The sequence below is a fragment of the Embiotoca jacksoni genome, unplaced genomic scaffold, assembly GCF_022577435.1.
Source record: "Embiotoca jacksoni isolate LCO1_2020_lvr unplaced genomic scaffold, fEmbJac1.0.p SCAF_14, whole genome shotgun sequence".
Taxonomy (NCBI): domain Eukaryota; kingdom Metazoa; phylum Chordata; class Actinopteri; family Embiotocidae; genus Embiotoca; species Embiotoca jacksoni.
The window spans coordinates 1,645,702-1,663,048 of record NW_027185274.1 but is presented as its reverse complement, the minus strand read 5'-3'; the positions used below and the strand labels follow the sequence as shown (position 1 = coordinate 1,663,048).

Sequence of the window (17,347 nt, the reverse complement as noted above, 5' to 3'; positions counted from 1 at the left end):
CACATTTCAGCCTTTTGGAGCAAAAGGTTTTTCTTAAAATCTTCCCCTTAGACAGTTTGCCTGACCTGAACCTTTAGTAGGTAACACAGCTACAGATTCAAGTTAATGTGAGAATTAAGTACAAGTAGAGTAAAAAAAAATAAAACATTCTGACCTAAATTGTGTGCAGCTAATGTGGAATTTAGTGTTTGGCAGTTAAAATTTGTGGGGGAGGCTTTTATTCTAAAAGGCTCAGGCTCAAGCGTTATTATTGGTGCAGGTGGTATGACGGGACATTAGCTCACTTTTTCCAGCAAAGCACTATGTACTAATACAAAAAAAAAATCAATAAACAAATACACTGTCTTTAATATACTAGAAACTCATAACATTAAAATCCAGAAGTTTTTTTTTTTTTGTTGTTTTTTTTATTATTATTTTTTTTTTTTTTTATTCAAAGCAGGATAAGACTTACAATGACCAAACATTCTTCTTGTATATTACAATCACCAACACTCTAAACCTAAATTTTAAATCACCTTTTATATCATAGTGTTTATATAAATCATAAGCTATATTTTCACTGCCTCCAGTGCAGGAAGGGGGAGGAATTTCCCATTTGATAAAACATTAGGTGCACTTTGTGAGGTCAGAAAATGAACTGTTCCCTAAAAAGCACCAATGTCTTCTCCTTTTTATTTATTATTCTATAAAAAAATAAAACAAAAATGTAACTCCTGGAAACTTTAAGGATTTTGTAGACAGACGACTGCAGGAAAAATTTGTCTTGCTCTGGTAAGTAAACAATAAATCACTGAGAACTGGAAAAGACCAAATCAAGAAGGAGAATAAAACCAATAACTGTCATTAAAAAATTATTGTATTCGCAGGAAATGTTGCTTCAGAGACAACCCACACCTTTACCCTAATGTTCTTCAACTTCAAATGACCAAATAGGCATAAACAAAAACGTTTCATTCCTCAACTTGCAAACTCGCCCATATAAAAAGACGAAAAGTTGCAGCAGTTGTATTCAAATGTAGCACATAAATACACACAGTTGCTTTACAATAAGGAGCTCTTATTAAGAGCAATTTTTTATTGGGATGCAAGTGTGGTGCTCTCGATTATGCCTATCAAGCTGCTACAATTCCAGTCAGTCCGAGGGGTGGAGTGTGAGCTTGTTGAATGAAGACAAATCCTCCTGTGTCAGAGTGATCTGAGGAGGAAGACAGAAGGAATAAAAAAATAAAAAATAAATAAAAAAAAGATTCTGCGAAATCTCAAATCTCAGCAGGACGATAGCTTCATACTCACAGAGTCTGTTTCACTCAATGGGCATGCCTTTAACTTCATCCTCCTTCCTCATCTGTGACACGGAGAAACACGTTAAATTACAAGATGAGAAAATGCGCCTTCAAATATTCAGTCTCGTGGACAACCTATTGCCATCGAATTTATCTTTTTCTTGTTATATTATTACATACCAACTTATCATATTATAAGAAAGCTTTCTTGTTTTAATGGGATGTTTTAATTTCATTATAATTTGAAAAATATCTTGGAACATCCAAAGAATATTTCACATTATAATGAGAAATTAGGGAAATATTTGTTGCCATGGTGACGCTGCCAGAGAGGAGTAACGCAACGAAATAAGGTTTAACTGAAGTGATTCCTGCTCCCCCCTGCAGCAGCGATGCAGTAACTAGTATACAGTCACCTCGTCCAGCTCCTTCTTTGTCTCCTCCTCCATACGCCGAATGTCATCCATCGACAGATTAATCCATTTATCGATCGAGCAGAACAGCTGTCTGTGGAAGTGGGTGAACAAACGCTTCTCCACCTGGACGGGAGGTGGGTGGGGGGAAGTGAGAAAGACAGTGAGGACACACCACATTTTCTCTATGTAGAAATTCACATACTGACCACCAGAGGGCAATATATCTCTAAAATCAGATATTTCCTACTTTGTGAATTAGGTTTTCAATGCTTCCCTGAAGTCCCATCTTCTTGAATTCAACAGAGACGAGCTTATAGGCGCACATGTGAGGACACTCGGAGTTGGTGGAGAGTTCTTTCTGAAAACACACAGTTGCATAGACAAAATGTAAAAAACAATACAGATGTATATCCAAGCCTTTAAAATCAATCAAATTATTTCTTTGATGAAGTGACGAGGTCGTACCTTCCAGTCGGGTCCCAGCGGCCCTCGCCCCGTCTCTGAATTAAAGATGGATGGATCCTGATCTGCTTTGTAGTCCTGAAGGATGAAAGCAACCAGTACAATCAGTATGAGACATATGAAAACAACCTAAAGCAACACACTGAATGTTTAGTAAACAGATGTGCTGACTAGACAGACAGTGTGACTCTGAGCAATTTCAATCAGCGATCTAATCGGCTGCTGTTGGGAAAAATCCGACCCAAAGCCACGGTTTGTTTCTAAAAACATGCAGGATTTTTTTTATCTTACCTTTGCACTTATCGCACTTTTGTCAGCAATATCAATGTTAACAACTTCAGCGCGTTCCCATGTGGCTGTGTCAAGTCCATGTACCTGCAGAGTGGGAAATCAAACCTTCACGTTAGCTCAGCGTCTTAGTGAAAGCAAGAAACAGACCAATTTCATGTTTAAAAGTACAGTTAAACAAAAGCGAGGGTTTGACCAGTGTAGTTCGTTATTTTGTCCTGAATCTTCTCCAGACAGCTTCTACTGACGAAGCCAAAGGCAGAAAATCTCCTATTTACGGTCTAAAATAACGTCATGCTCGTGGTCCAACGCTTACGTGTTACCAACTCTGATTCTAAATTTTGACCTGATAATGAAACAAGATGAAAAGTCAACCACAGAGTCATTTGACTTTCTTTCCTTTCACAGAAATCCAAGATATTTAATTTGGAGCAATTCTTGCACTCAACCAAAAATAAAAATCACTGTCATTTGAAACATCATCTGGGATTCACGAATGTTTATATTAAATTCGTGCCGCTCCCAGTAGATGATATTTTACTTTTATTTCTCATGCTGGTGGCTCCCAGCGGGTGAAAGTCTACATCCCCTTTGTGGGAATCACCAATGTCTGTACAAAATTTGATGTTTAATCCATCTACAAATTTTTGATATATTTCAGCTTTGACTAATGTGGAGCCATTCAGCCAGCGTGGATAAAAAAAAAAAAAATGGTCTGAAACTTGGATCTCGCACCAGCTGGCCAACACGTTGTTGCAGCTAATCAATCTTAATCCGATTTCAAACCAAAGATTCGCAGCGAGACGATTTGAACTACTTGCAGCTCTCCAGTCAGCAACACTGTGAAAGCTGCCAGTTTCCACTAAAGCAACACGCCGAGACGCTGTAACATCTCCACGGCAACGACTCTGTACGCAGCAACACATGAATGACACAACATGGGGAAAACTAAATGATGGATAAGTCATTGTGGGTTTACAGTTCGGGATATTTCTCGACCTCGACAACTAGTCTCCCCTCATCAACTGAGACTGCAACACAACGAGGTGAGGAAGTGAAGCTGCTGCGCTGCTACAGGAGCCACGGAGAGCAAAAACGGTGGAAATAGGACGGTGGTGTGAAGCGTCGTGGGGCGGCACGGTTATCAAACTGATGATCAGCTCTTTTAATCCATCATCTAAAACTAGACAGATCTAAGTTTTTCTGTTTTAAAGTGCTACTTGTATTCACGCTCAAAACTCTGTAAACACGGCAGCAAAACACAACAATTACAGACATTTTTAGAAAAAAAAAAATGCATATATCTAATCCACAAATCCAAATATTCAATTTCACGTATGTGACTTTAACTGTGATGTATCCTCTTGGGTAAGGTACGTCTGTTGGCATACATCCTGACTTACATTGTTCTGCTCCCCCATATCAGGCTTGTGCCACGTCTCGATCTTAATCATGAAGGATTCTTTCATGTAGTCATTCTGTGGGCACGACAGAGACACACGACAGGATCAGTCAGCGGGGGTCTTATTGTAAAAAAGGTTTGTTATTCAGAATAAAAAGCTCAACTTCAGGTTTCATTTGAACACTCAAAATAAACTTACAGTGAGGACTGCATGAGGAGGACGGGTGGATCATGACGGGAGGAGGAGACATCACAAAGAAAAGGACATACAAACTTTTAGACCCGCCGCACATTTCAAGCACCCAACTTGTAACTTGTAAAAGTCGACGACACACAGAGGAACCAACACAGAGGGACTGAGTGAAAACGGCCAGCAAACCTGCATGAATTGTTAAAATGACCAATCGTAATCCGACATATTGTGTGTGTACGAGCTGGGACTCACCGGTTTTACAGTAAGGATATGCATTCCAGGCTTCCTCGCGGACCTGCAGAGCACCTTTCGGAGCAATCATACGGATGATACCCGGCACTTTACTGCGGAGACATGAAAAGAAAACACCCATTAATGTAGCTGAATGTATTCACACACACACACACACACTCAAGACATGTACAGCAAGAAGCACCGGACACACTGGGTACAACTTTACACATAAACAGAGCTGCTTTCATAGTTTTCATGTCTGTTTGCTGTCTTTTAGCTGCTTCTCCACTATAATCCTTTATGTATGTCCCATGAGGTGAACAGTTTGACAAAAAACTGGTCACGTGCATTTCACCCATGGACCAATATCTCCCTCTTGACGGTGCTGCACTATGAGGGCCCAGACAGCTGTCGAGTCCATAATAAAGAAACCTTATTATAACTTATTAGAGGTGCTGCTACCTCTACTTTTTTTTTCTTTTTTTTTTACACCCTCCTCTGTCATGATTTTAGACTGTTTTCAGACAGGAATGGATACAAACACATGCAAATATTTATTTTGAACAAACTGTGTCAACTTACAGCAACCTTGATAACTGGCCGTTAGTGAGCAGTTAAGGAAATGATGGACGATCCCGAGAACAAAGTAAATGCGGTTAAGTAAATGGTGCAGTGAAGGGAGAACAGACAGAAGCCAGGACGGATGTTATCACTTAATTCACCACCTGCAGCAGTTTGCCATTTTTTTCCCCAATCTCTGTATAATGTATTTTATGCAGGTTTTTTGTTTTTTTTTTGCTTCCGTTGTTCATTTTTTGTATTCTGGGTTAAAATCATTGAGCATGTTTGTGTGTTTGAAGCAAGCAGCTTCTGTCGAGCTTTACAAGGTGTTACAAGGTGTGACAATGATTCCACTGGCCATTGTATCACGGGGTGTGTGTGTGTGTGTGTGTGCGTGTGTGTGTGCGTGTGTGTGTGCGTGTGTGTGTGCGTGTGTGTGCGTGCGTGTGAAGCCGTGCTGCGCTGCCGACCTCGCCAGGTGGTAGATCTTGTTGGTGTATTGTCCCTTCTCTCCCTCCTTCTCGTAGGGATGGTTCTCCAGCACCTCCACGCCTTCTCCTCCACCCGTCTCGCTCTTGCTGGCCTCGGCGACCGTGTACAGCTGGCCCACCTGGTACTGGACGCACAAGCGGAGACAGCGTGGTCAGTGTTGTTTACACAGGTATTCATACAGTCACGAAGTCAATCAGTCAGATACTTTGTCAACACACAAGCATTGTAAATATTGGCATCATGTGAATTTACATAGTGAGAAGAAAAAAAAATATATATATATATATCTTAATTTAAAACAATAAACTAAAATGACCTTAAAAGAAATAGACGTTAATTTTGGCCATATTCACTATAAAATCAGCACAGAACCTTATCAGATTATTTGAGTCATCTAAAATATTCAATTACAGGAGCCCATCAGTTTAAAACACGCCTTTAAGGACTTGCCATTTCGTTCACCAAGAACACTTTTATTAAGCTGTCTTGCCACTGATGTAAGGTGGGTGGCCAAGACAAAAGATGCGCAGCTGTTTCATAGAGTCAACAATCACTGCTCCTGTTCTTCTTTTAAATGCTTAAACAACTCAAATTTAAGAAATCTCATCCAGGCCTGATTACTGTAAAACACTTTCTTTAATTGGGTCCTCTTTATCTACTTTTAGGACTTGTGTGAAAATCTGATGGTTTTATGAAGTCATATTTATGTCGAAAAATAAAAAATTCTAAGTCTTTTCAGCACCTAATGGAAAAGTAGAAGCTCAACCGCAGAAAAAAAAATTGGATTTAGAGGATTTCTGCATAAACAAAGCGAAGTCTTTTCACAGACTTCCTCAGAGCTCAGTGTTGTCAAACAAGTTTGTAGAAATGATTAAAAAAAAACAACACTACAATCAAGACCAAATGAAGACAAGAGGAGACAAGTTCAAAGACCCGTGTTGAGTGCTTCTGTCATGACCTCAGTGAAACATTCATGTACAAGACCACAAGTTAACCGTTTTCCTACATTTCTTAGACACAAACTTCAGCAACAGGAAACCGCAGAGTAAGCCTGTTCTTGAATCTCTTCTTCCTTTCTTCCTCTCCTCCCTCCTCACCCTCACCCCTCCTGACTCAGGCAAAAGAGTTGTGACACTGGAAAAAGTGACTCATATCACTGACCACGCACACACACACACACACACACACACACACACACACACACACACACACACACACACACACACACACACACACACACACACACACACACAGAAAGCCTCTCTGACAGATTTAAGTCTGTTTTACGTAATGCTGAAACATCAGGTCCACTCAGCAGCCCGCTGGGTTTGATATCTTTGTGTCTTTGGTATTTTAGGATCTGGGTGACACTTGTAGAAGCACTGACACATGTTGTCACCACAATGTTGGAGATGAACGAAGCCAAGCCCTCCTCCCTCAGCGACGGCGCACCGCTACAGGCCGCTAACCTATTTTGGTAGCTGCCCGACGCTCGGCCTCGCCGCTGTGACTGGGAGCTCAGGAATGTGACTGGCCGTGTCGAACCAGTGCGTCTTGTCGTCGTCACGGACGGGTCAGACAGCTCAGGGGAGGGAGCGCAACGATCGGCGTTGGCAGGCGACGTGTTCAGACAGAGCGTGAACCTGCCGAGTCACAGCTCGCGACTTATAGACAAAAACAAGTTTGTGTTGCTTTATATTGAGAACCAGAAGGACTGGAGTCGGCAATCAGTCACACCAACAACCGTCCGAACAACTCCAGGGTTTGTTGGTTGAAACTTCTGAAGCCACCAATCATCCAACAACATTTCCACACAGCGCTGCAGAGAAACTTCATTCTTTGCATTTCAAATGCCATTATATACCGGAAGAATAAGTTCAAACTAAATAAGTGGGCTGTATTCTGTTACACTAACAGATGTTAATGAAAATATCACTTCTGTCAACATATTTCAATTAACTTGGGCTGCAACAATGTTATTTTCTATTTCTAGTTAGATTTTTTTTCTTGATTAAAAAAGGAAACTCACTGATTTCAACATTAACCCATGATGATGTAATCAGGTTATTAAAATAAAAAAATCCATTAGAGCCTGTATTTCAAAAATAATTTTAAAAAAAAGTTATTTTAAAAGCACCTTTCATGCAAGAAATGCAGCTCCAAGTGCTTCAGTGTTAAAGTTTGAAGATGAAGGCATTCACCGGACTAGTCAGGTCTACTCAATGATGTTATCCTGTTGCATTGTGGGAAACGTAGCATTCACATTTTTGGATCTCATATTAAGGAGGGAAAGTCGGTGGCCTGTGATGCCCCAGTTTTGATCAGTTCTTTTGAAATAGGTTTCTTGTGAGTCCTCTATCTTTACAGAGAGCAACACCTGAGTGCTCCTTCAAATGATTATTTTAGTTTTATTCTAGTAATCGTTGGTCCAAACCGTTTTATATTCTGTTTAGTTTCATGGAAGATTAGGAAAAAAACTGATTATTGACAATTGTAAAGCTGAAGTTTAGTTTTGCATAAAGAATACAAACAGTGAAGGTGACTGTCCAAAGGTTAGTTACTGCAACGTAGTGTTTGTCGTTTCAGATCTATAAAACATACAACTAAAAGAAGGAGAAATCCAACACTGACTAATCCCATTACGTAATAATTGCCGTTTTGATAACCTGTAACCCACCCGGCTCGTTTCCAAACACTGTTACAGCCTCACATATGACAGCGCCTGCGGCGTAACAACAGAGCAACACCTCGACTTCATTCAGACTTAATCCAGCTCAGGATGTTGTAACTGTCGCGAACGGTTACCCAACGAACACGGGGATCGGAAGTTCTGCATCCAAAGTTCCCCCTCCTCCCGAGAGGGATCAGGGGAAAACTGAGACGATGCGGCTTTGTGAAATTCTGGCTTCCTCTTTGTGTTAGGCAATCAATGGAAAAACAAAGAGTTCAGTATTTGATGGTGCATTTGGATTAAAACTCAGATTAACGCAATAGCAAAAAAAAAAAAAGAAAGAAGGGGTTCACGTACATGCAGTGAGGAAGGTAAACACTCACGGTTCAGTACAAATGAGAGAGAAAGAGGTCTGAACTGCTTTCTTGAAAATCACAGCTAAATAAATTCTGGATTTTGAATCTGAAGGGAGGCTAAAGTGAGTAAAGTCCTCAAAGTGGCTAACTACAACAACAACACGACTGCGCCAAGCGGAAACCAGCAGTGACGTCACCCGTTGATTTGTGAACGGCCGTTATGAAGCCTCGAGTTGGGATTTTGTCCGGCGCCATGTTGCTAGTTCAGAGCGGTTTGGAGCAGGAAGTGACCATATTTGGACGAGCTGGGGGGGGGGGGGGGGGTGGATCTGACTGATCTGATTGGAAACCTGACGATACTACGTCCCGCCCACCGATAACCTGACTGCACCACAGGCCTGTCAATCAAACAGACCCCCCAAAAACAGGTCTTTTTAAAGCTTATTTTGTAATTAATGACGGATTATTTTCAGATGGACGTCCAGAAAACTAATAAGAAGGAGCGACTTTAGCGAACAACACCGAGATAACTTGTTTTATTGACTGAGACTTTTATGAGACCAGTTGAATGAGAGTCTATGGAGCCTTTTTGGAGACAACCTCTAGTGGCACTCGGTGGTACTGCAGCTTCAGGCACTTCCTCATAGGCCTCATTTTTAAGAGCCGGAAGCTACGAACACTTTTATATAAGGTCTAGGTTCTGTGTGAAATCTCTTCCGCTCTGTTGTGCCTTTAATCATCTCCAAAGATGAAGATCAGACACACAGTGATAACCAAAATATGTCGTATCAGCAGGCCGGAAAGGCTCCTCTTCCCTGGAATGCTGTACTGTCACTGAGTGACATCATCTCACATTAAAGGGAAGGAAACTGGTACTGACATGAGAACATCTCCGACAAGGAGAAGAAACGATCAGGTGTAAAATGTGGACTGATGAAAACCAAACTTACCCAAAACCATGTGAGCAGAAAATATTCCATAAAACACAACATCAACATGATATTAATTCTTCCTCTGAATCTGGAGCTCGTTCAGTCTGTTGATGTCGATTATCACAAACTGTCTCATTGAATTAAAGGAAATAAACGAGTTCTTACCTCCTCCACGGAAATGGGCAGGACGATCCGGCTGGGAGACAGAAACAACAAGAAGACATTAACTGTGGCACACACACAATCCAGTCAGCGATAAAACGGTGTCGGCTGCACTGTTGACCTACAACAACAGACGAGGAAACGCTATCACAGATCTGCATTTAGTCTTTAGGTCCGACATCAGCTGTCTGATGACATCGTCTCAGCACATCAATAAACAGACAAGTCGGAAGTACAAACAAACTTGAGAATCACTCGTAGAAATGACTGTAACTTCATATACGGTGTCTCAAGATTTAGGAAAATAATCTTCTACTGAACATAATGCAAATTCACTTTGCAGAGATTTAGATTAGTCGATTGTTGCCACTCTCCTTCTGAAAGGAAACACAATTTCACCTCACAAATGCTCTGAAGTTCACTAACTACATTTTATCTCTTTACTAAACGTCAAAATGAGAATTCACTGGGGTTTTTTTTCCATTTCTTGACCAGTAACTTCATTTAATCCATGCTGGTTGCCTAGCAACTGTTCCCAGCAAAGAAATAACCTCCAGCAATAACGAAAAAATGTGAAGCTGCAGTTTTTGTACCGATTAAACAAACAAGATAAAACAGGCTAATTTGTTTGCCTAAGAGGTGCTACTGGGTGGATTTAGTTTTGACAGAGTCTGGTTCGCTGTCACTCTGTTTCTCAGGCTATTTGTTAAACTAACCTAAACAAAGAGAAGTGGCTGCTGACTCCAGCTAATGGTACACATTCAGGATCCACACATGGGGGTGCGATTAGTCTATCAAAGTAACTCAATTAAAAAAGCGTGTGTTCTTTAACACTTAAGTAAAATTTGGGACCTCTTGTCATTACATTATTTGGTGTATTTTAACAACTGTAATTAATGCTGTAATAAAGGGAAAGTTGTGAGACTCCCAAGAGACAGATTTTTAAAAAGATCCCTCAAAACTGAAGCAGCAGAGGCTGAGATGTTCACGTTTGAAAACCACATTTCCCATTATGCAATTCCTCAGTTTTAATTGGACCTGTTTTGCACATGTCCTCCAAAGCCAACACTTTCTATCTAAAGCAGACATTAGAGTCACAGGCCGTGTAGCTCTCCTCGAGACGCGACGACTAAAGTGAAGTTCATGAGTAAAATCAGTGATGTCGTCCTCCAACCAATCAGAGCAGAGAGAACGGCTGCATCTACATTTACAGGTTGTGGGTTTGATTTCAACAAGCGTACAAAACAATCTGACTTCTACATAGATGTCACGCGGAAAACACAATCTTGTACCGCAGCTGCAATAAAAACAGGAGTCAGCAGAAACAGTGACATGAGGTCAATCAGCTGTCCTGCAGAGGTGGGAGCCAGAAGCAGCTCAGACATGGCAGCTCAGCAGAGAACGAATGAAGCCACGGTCTCAGCACTGAGCACATGGAGATGCAGCCATAAAGGCAGCAGGGATAACAACATATCCCTGCTGCCTTGACTGATTTATAGTGATATATGATGTTCACTGGGAAGTACCATGACAGGAGGTTCTCCTACTGATGAGAAGGAGGAAATTACGAGGCTGCAATCAAGTCTGCTGCTGCGAGAGATAACAAACTTTTAGTAGTAGCTCTGCATGTGTGTGTGTCTGTCTGTGCTGTTTGTGCATCCTTCGCTTGTGTGCCGTGATACAATAGCAAATTAATCGCCACCTGTTGTCAGTCCAGCAGCGCCTGAATATTTCATTAGAACAGATCAGAGTGGAAGAGGAGCCCTACCAGGCGTGATGGCTGATGAAACAGATCCACGTTGGGCTGCTCACACTCGCAGAAAGGCACGCCACAGTTTTTGAGGATGATGCCTAACTAAAGGGGCCTTGTATTACTGTAAAAGCAGAACAGATCAGTCTCCTTAAGAACTTTAATTTAACAGGGCTGAGCCTTTTAATGTACTTTGTACCATGGTCAGATGACGGCCAGGTACTATTTCCAGCAATGATATGCATATGACATGAGAGTTATAAAACTATCTGCCTCAGGAGTCACCGGAAATAAAAAGACTCCTTTATTTACTAAAGTCCCTCAATCAGGCGTTTTAAAGCATATTTGTGAGATTTGTAAATAAAACTGATTGCATTATTCCCAATATTTGCCAAGTTGTATCCCAAACTCTGCCCAAACATTTGCCTATTTGAAATTGTCCTTATAAATTCACTACCATGTCTTATGAAACACGAATTAATACAGTTTATAAGAGGAATTTTCCACTTCGGCTTATATTGTGATCTAAACAAATACATATATTAAGAGCAAATTAAAGTTGTTTCGCCGCACCCGAAGCGTGTACCTCGCTCGGTAGCGCCTTGTGTAAAACAAACCTGAACGTTTTACTGAGTTACACAGCTGCTTTGAAAGTAAAGGTCAACCTATCTATGCCGAAAATACATTCACCCCTAATAGCAGTCCAAAAGCGTTCCTATTTGAAAATATATTATTGATTACGTATGGTTATAACCAAATGAACTTTAAATTGCAAGAACTTGAAATGGAGTTCTGTGAGTTCCAACTCAAACAACACAAGGGGCCAAAACAAACCCCCAGAAACTGGTAGCCAAGCAACTTATCCAAACATTTTGAACTGGAGCCTCATTATCCTGCCCTCATTCTCCAAGTTAAGGTTAGTATTTCAAGAACAGTTTATGAAGTTTACCGATAAATCAAGGGTCCGTTTCGCTCCTCCAGCAGACATAACAAACCGAGCAGTTTCAGAAAGTTAAGATACTCACTATTCTTTAATCAGCATGTTGACTGCTTCCTCCGTCCAGAAAACAGCATACAAAGAGAGAAGGAGGTGGGAAAGCTGCTTGAAAGCTGACAGGACTCGTTCATTCACTGCTTGGCACCGCTTCCCTCCGGGTTTTCTTCCTGAAAGATGCCGTGTGTGCGCGAAGGGGCGCGGCGTCCAGAGAGGCGGAGACTCCCACCTTTAGTTTCAGGTAACTCCGTGTGACGTTCAAGTGCTGTCGGAACTTTATCAGTATCATCCATTTTACATACAGTCTCTGTACTGTGTTCTACTACTGGTACCGATGTTGTTATTGATACTACCAATATCAGTGTAATGATTACGATAGAGTTTAAGAATAAGACTAATAGGTGATAACTTAACTGCTGCGGTGTAAAGCAGAAAGAACTGCCTGTCTTTTTTATTTACAACAACTAAACATTACCGTGTCTTCAAGTTCACGTGACAAGACGTCATGTGATTGCATGACCAATAGCAAACACAGGTTATGAGCATGCAAGTCACATGTTATAATGAGACGCTCGAGATTGGTGATATTTTTTTTATTATTTTCCACCAAATCAGTGATCAGTGATCCTTAGTCGGTACACAAGGATACACTTCCCTGTCTTCCTAAGGGGTGGTGTGTGTGTGTGTGTGTGTGTGTGTGTGTGCGCACCTCAGTCTGGTCAAACCAGTAAGGAGAAAGTCTGGTTCAACCTGTTCATTTGAGTCGATTTACTCAAACTGTGGATTGACTATTAAAAACGGGTTTCATCTGGAACACAAAGATATCCTATTCTATTTATTTATTTAGTTGCAGATACCACAAACATCAGTATTACAGTGAGTCTGACCCCCGCTGCTCTAAATCTGCACATTCCTGCCATTTGAAATAAGACACACATCCATACAAATGATTGTGTTTATTTTGCTTCATATATTGATCTGTTTTTTTTTTTTTCTTTCAGTCAAAACAGCATGTATTGAAAAGTCAATGACAATGGCTATACTGTGGTACAAGACAAAAGAAAACCAAATATACAATGTCAGACCATGGAAATACACATTCTCGTAAACATTGGTAGGGAGAAAAAAGCGTAATAAAAGACAACAATCTAAACTGGAGCATGGTAGGTAGAAAACAAAATACAAAATGCCAAGGGAGGGAAACAAGGGGTTGGTGTTTCAGCTCAAATCCCCGTTTCTTATCATCACACATAGCCATAAAAACACCCGCAAGCAAACGCTGACGCTGGGAACTCATCATCAGAAAACAAACAATTCATCAATACATCAATTAATAATCCAAACTAGAGTCGAATCTCAATCCGAGGAGGTTTGGGTTAGGCCAGGAAGGTGATGGCATTGAGGACGGGGTGAGTCATTTAAGGTACGGCAGTGAAGGAAAGTGCTGATTGGATTCCCATTTTGAGGGCCTGAACTCATCACTCATTCAGCCAGGCTCAGTGATCACATGATGACCCGTGACATCAATGCAAGAGAAACGGCCTGTAAATAACAGTATTATGTGGCTGCATGAGAGTGAGTTCAGGATGGGTTACCAGGCAAATAAAAATTTAAATCAGTGTCCATCTTCACACATTCATAAGACAATCAGGATGCACTGATTTTAGTTACGGAACACGCTACCAGATACTCTATGGAGTCAAATTAGTGCCTCGATTCACATGACAACTGTACCTTAAATCAGGTTTCATGAAGTGAAAACAAAATCTGTATATTTGTAAGTGAAGATTTGTGCAGAGTATATACATTTTAATTTGTCCATCTCTTTAAAAAATGTACTGCCTTGTATCTCTCAAGCACAAAACCGCTGTTGAGAGGCGACACAGCAACAACACAGATGTCGTATCAGTGAAAACCAGCCGTCGGAATTTGAGTATAGGAGAGTTTTCCCCACTTTTTAAAAGATAGTAGTGCAAAGTCTATCAGTGTGGGGTTGTATTTACACAAAAAAAATGAAGTTTGACAACTGAAAAAAAACTCATCTGTTCTCCACATCTGATACAGTTATGGAGACACACGTGGGATACCGAGCTGCTGCCACCTTGTGGTTAAACAAATGGACAAATTGAGATCTGGTCTTGTTGCACAAGTTTTGCAGGACTTAAGAGATACAGTACATCATTTTTGGGTAAAGAAATGCAGAAAAAGTATGTGAGAAATTACTTAACGGGCTTTTGATACAGATATGCAACCAAAAAGTGGCATTTTTAACAAACCAAGGTGCTGTCTATTGCATAATTTAGACCATGTGTGTATTATGCAACTTTCAATTTCACATGCACAGAAATGCAAAAATCTTTTATTACAAATGTACTTCTCTTCCCACTACACAAAACTTTACTTACATTTGTCATCTAACTAAACACGTTTGAATAAATTGTGGCACCAATTTAACTCCATACGGTTCTCTTTGCTTCTTCACAAACTGATTCAGTTTCATTAGTTATGTATGATTGGTATGTTTTATGGAGGTTCTGGAGCTGAGAGACAAAAACCCTGCCACGCCGTCCGTGTACAAAAAGGCGATACATGTGAAGCAATACTTTTTTTTTTTCCGAGTATACAAAAATAACAGAATCTTTCTGTTCCCATATTCTGAATTACAAATCTACATCCGAAGCTTTGAGTCTACATTCTTTGCATTATGCACCACCAGGGAGCAGCCGTTCACGGGCCGTTCACGAATACATGACTGAGGTCCATTTTAGAGGTCTAAAGTGCATCATGTGCCATTCGTTTCTCACTTAACTCATTCATTGGGAGCGTCTGATGGCAGCAGAGGCTTGTCTCTTAGCTCTGTCACCGGTAAACATTTCAAAACCTTTTTGCGGGTGGATGAAAGCGTTTGACAGATGGATAGAGGGATGGATGGAGGGAAAGAGGGAAAGAGGGAGTGGGTGCGCCACATCCTGCCTGGTTCCACTCCTCCCACCACACAGAGAGGCACTCTGAGGGTCGTGGCTGTCTTTGGAAGTGCCTCTATCAGGTACCGGCAGCCAGGAAAGACGTGAGGAGCGTCACTGTTTGGCATTTGAAGACGGCAGACTGAATTATTATCCCCCTGCATGATCGTCTGCACACTCCACGCTCTTGTCTTTGAAAGAGAAGCCCACTCCTTATTGTCAGCGTTTTAGTCTCATCGTGCACTACTTTGCTGGAAGAAGCTTTTTCTTTATCAGCCTGCTACCTTCACGCTAATCTCCCTTTACGTCTGTAAGAGGTGAATTCAAGTTTCCCGGAGCTCCTGCTGTGGTTGCACTTTGTGTTACGGTGCAGAATCACCACAAAACCGATTAGAAACAAAAGAGCAAAAGGTAATTTGAGAGTGATAATTTAACTGTTTCTTTGGAATCCACCTTGTAAAGAAAAACAAGCTCTTGTGAGTACTTTGAAGTGGTAAAATGACCTCAACTCCGCCTTAAAGGAAAATACAAACGACACATTTCTGTGATTCAGCTATCACCTTTTTGGATTTAGAAATACAGTCCATATAATATACGCCTCTGCCTGTCTGTGTGTGTGATCATGTGTCGGCATGTTGCCCAGCACCTCGCAGAAACACTTATTGCTACAACGATTCGAGATCGCAAAGTCGCGTGTGTGAGGCGATTAAAATTACCACCAACTCCACCTTTTAAAAACACTATCTAACGTCTTTTTCCTGTCTATCTGCTCTAAACACATTTCCTCCTTCACGTTGTCAGATCATGCATGAGGACCAAAGACTTCACTACGCATCGGAGATCATATTGCAAGTAAATACAAAAACAATTACATATTCCAAAACGTATGGACATAAAACAAAAACATGGCGTGTTGAGTGTGTCGTCCTGCACTGGTGGCTGAGTGAAACACAGCTTTGTCTCCGGCATCATGCAGTTTGTCTAACACCAGAAACTAATTCATCAAACTCCACACACACATGGCAAGAGGTGCTGCAGTGTTTTCTGGACTAACTTGTGTGTGTGTGTGTGTGTGTGTGTGTGTGTGTGTGTGTGTGTGTGTGTGTGTGTGTGTGTGTGTGTGTGTGTGTGTATGCAGTTCCACACTGAGTTTCAATCTGAGCTACTAGCGGTACTGCTGTCTGTGGATTCTGATCCAGTTAAAGCCTTCGGGAGCACAAGAGGAAGAGGAAATGCCATGACCGAGGATACTACCGTGTGTGTGTGTGTGTGTGTGTGTGTGTGGGGGGGGGTGTCTTCTCACAAACAAAGAGTAGGTCCAGACATACCTATCAAAAAGCAAAGGTCGTCATGGTTACTGGAGTCCAGCGTGTTCACAGCACTGTCACTGAGATCTTTTGACATCTGTCTCCCAGCTGTGGCTCCCCATTGGTTGGCATCTTCTTCTTCTGCTGTGGTTTTTAAAGTGGGACTGGCAGAGGCTCAAACCAGATGTAACGTGAAATAAACAGTGAAGAAAAGATGTGACAAAGAGGAGGAGTCGTTTGGGGAGAACTTCTTTTGTCTCCTAAGAGTCAGTTTTCTCCTCAGCTCCGAGGTGCAGTCCGAGGGACGGTGAGCTCCCCATGTGGCTTGAGTGTATGTGTGTGTCGGGTTTTTCACAGTTCATAGTGTCAGAGAGGGTGAAACTTGGTGTCACAGTGGTATTCAGTCATGTAGGACTTGCGGTATAAAGGTGTGTGTGACTGCGTGTCTAAAAGTGTGTGTGTGTGGGGAATGTAAAAGATGAATGACTGTATGAACTGAGAGATGCTGCAGTCTGAATTAATCACACGGGAAGGTGACCTCCGCCACCCTCCGTCTCTCTTTCCTGTAGCTCTTCCTCTCAGCTTTGTTAAACACCTCTAGATGCAGGCCTCGGGCGAACTGCCGTTGTTCATTTTGACGTAGATCTTGGGATCCTCGTCACGCTCGTCTCTGAGGCGCTGCAGTTGGCGACTGTGGCACATCAGGTAGAGTGGCAGGCAGAATCCCAGCATGCTCACCACCAACAGGCCCACGTTGACCTGCAACAACAGAGGTGTCAGGCAGATGTCGGGATATGTGAAGCTAGAAAATGCTATATAAAAAAAAAAAAAAAAAAAAAAAAAAAAGTCTAACAGAAATGTCCTCTTTATGGGGAGAC

General features: G+C 41.5%; 2 protein-coding genes across 3 annotated transcripts in view; both read right to left on the bottom strand.

The window, feature by feature from the left end:
• Positions 1-403: 403 nt before the first annotated feature.
• Positions 404-12,576, bottom strand: LOC138196997 (phosphatidylinositol transfer protein alpha isoform-like). Its single transcript, XM_069147427.1, has 12 exons — positions 12,231-12,576; positions 9,459-9,489; positions 5,313-5,458; positions 4,300-4,391; positions 4,054-4,061; positions 3,856-3,930; positions 2,456-2,539; positions 2,168-2,242; positions 1,950-2,060; positions 1,703-1,825; positions 1,297-1,348; positions 404-1,198 (listed from the first exon to the last, which is right to left on the bottom strand). The coding sequence occupies exons 1-11, from the start codon at positions 12,245-12,247 to the stop codon at positions 1,307-1,309; spliced, it is 804 nt and encodes a 267-aa protein (XP_069003528.1). The 5' UTR covers positions 12,248-12,576; the 3' UTR covers positions 404-1,198; positions 1,297-1,306.
• Positions 12,577-13,140: 564 nt separating this feature from the next.
• LOC138196996 (large neutral amino acids transporter small subunit 4-like) overlaps positions 13,141-17,347 on the bottom strand; it is a 31,698-nt gene continuing 27,491 nt past the window's right edge. For both annotated transcript variants that reach the window (XM_069147425.1, XM_069147426.1), the window contains one exon: positions 13,141-17,228. In XM_069147425.1, coding sequence (XP_069003526.1) covers positions 17,067-17,228 — 162 coding nt within the window. In that variant the 3' untranslated portion in view covers positions 13,141-17,066. The remainder of the gene's footprint in view (positions 17,229-17,347) is intronic.

What these genes read in the sequence shown, in the direction of transcription:
- LOC138196997 (XM_069147427.1), bottom strand. An exon ending in TGCCCATTTCCGTGGAGGAG is followed by an intron (nt 5,459 to 9,458) that starts GTAAGAACTCGT and finishes TTGTGCGTCCAG; the next exon opens with TACCAGGTGGGCCAGCTGTA. An exon ending in AAAGTGCGATAAGTGCAAAG is followed by an intron (nt 2,243 to 2,455) that starts GTAAGATAAAAA and finishes TTCATCCTTCAG; the next exon opens with GACTACAAAGCAGATCAGGA.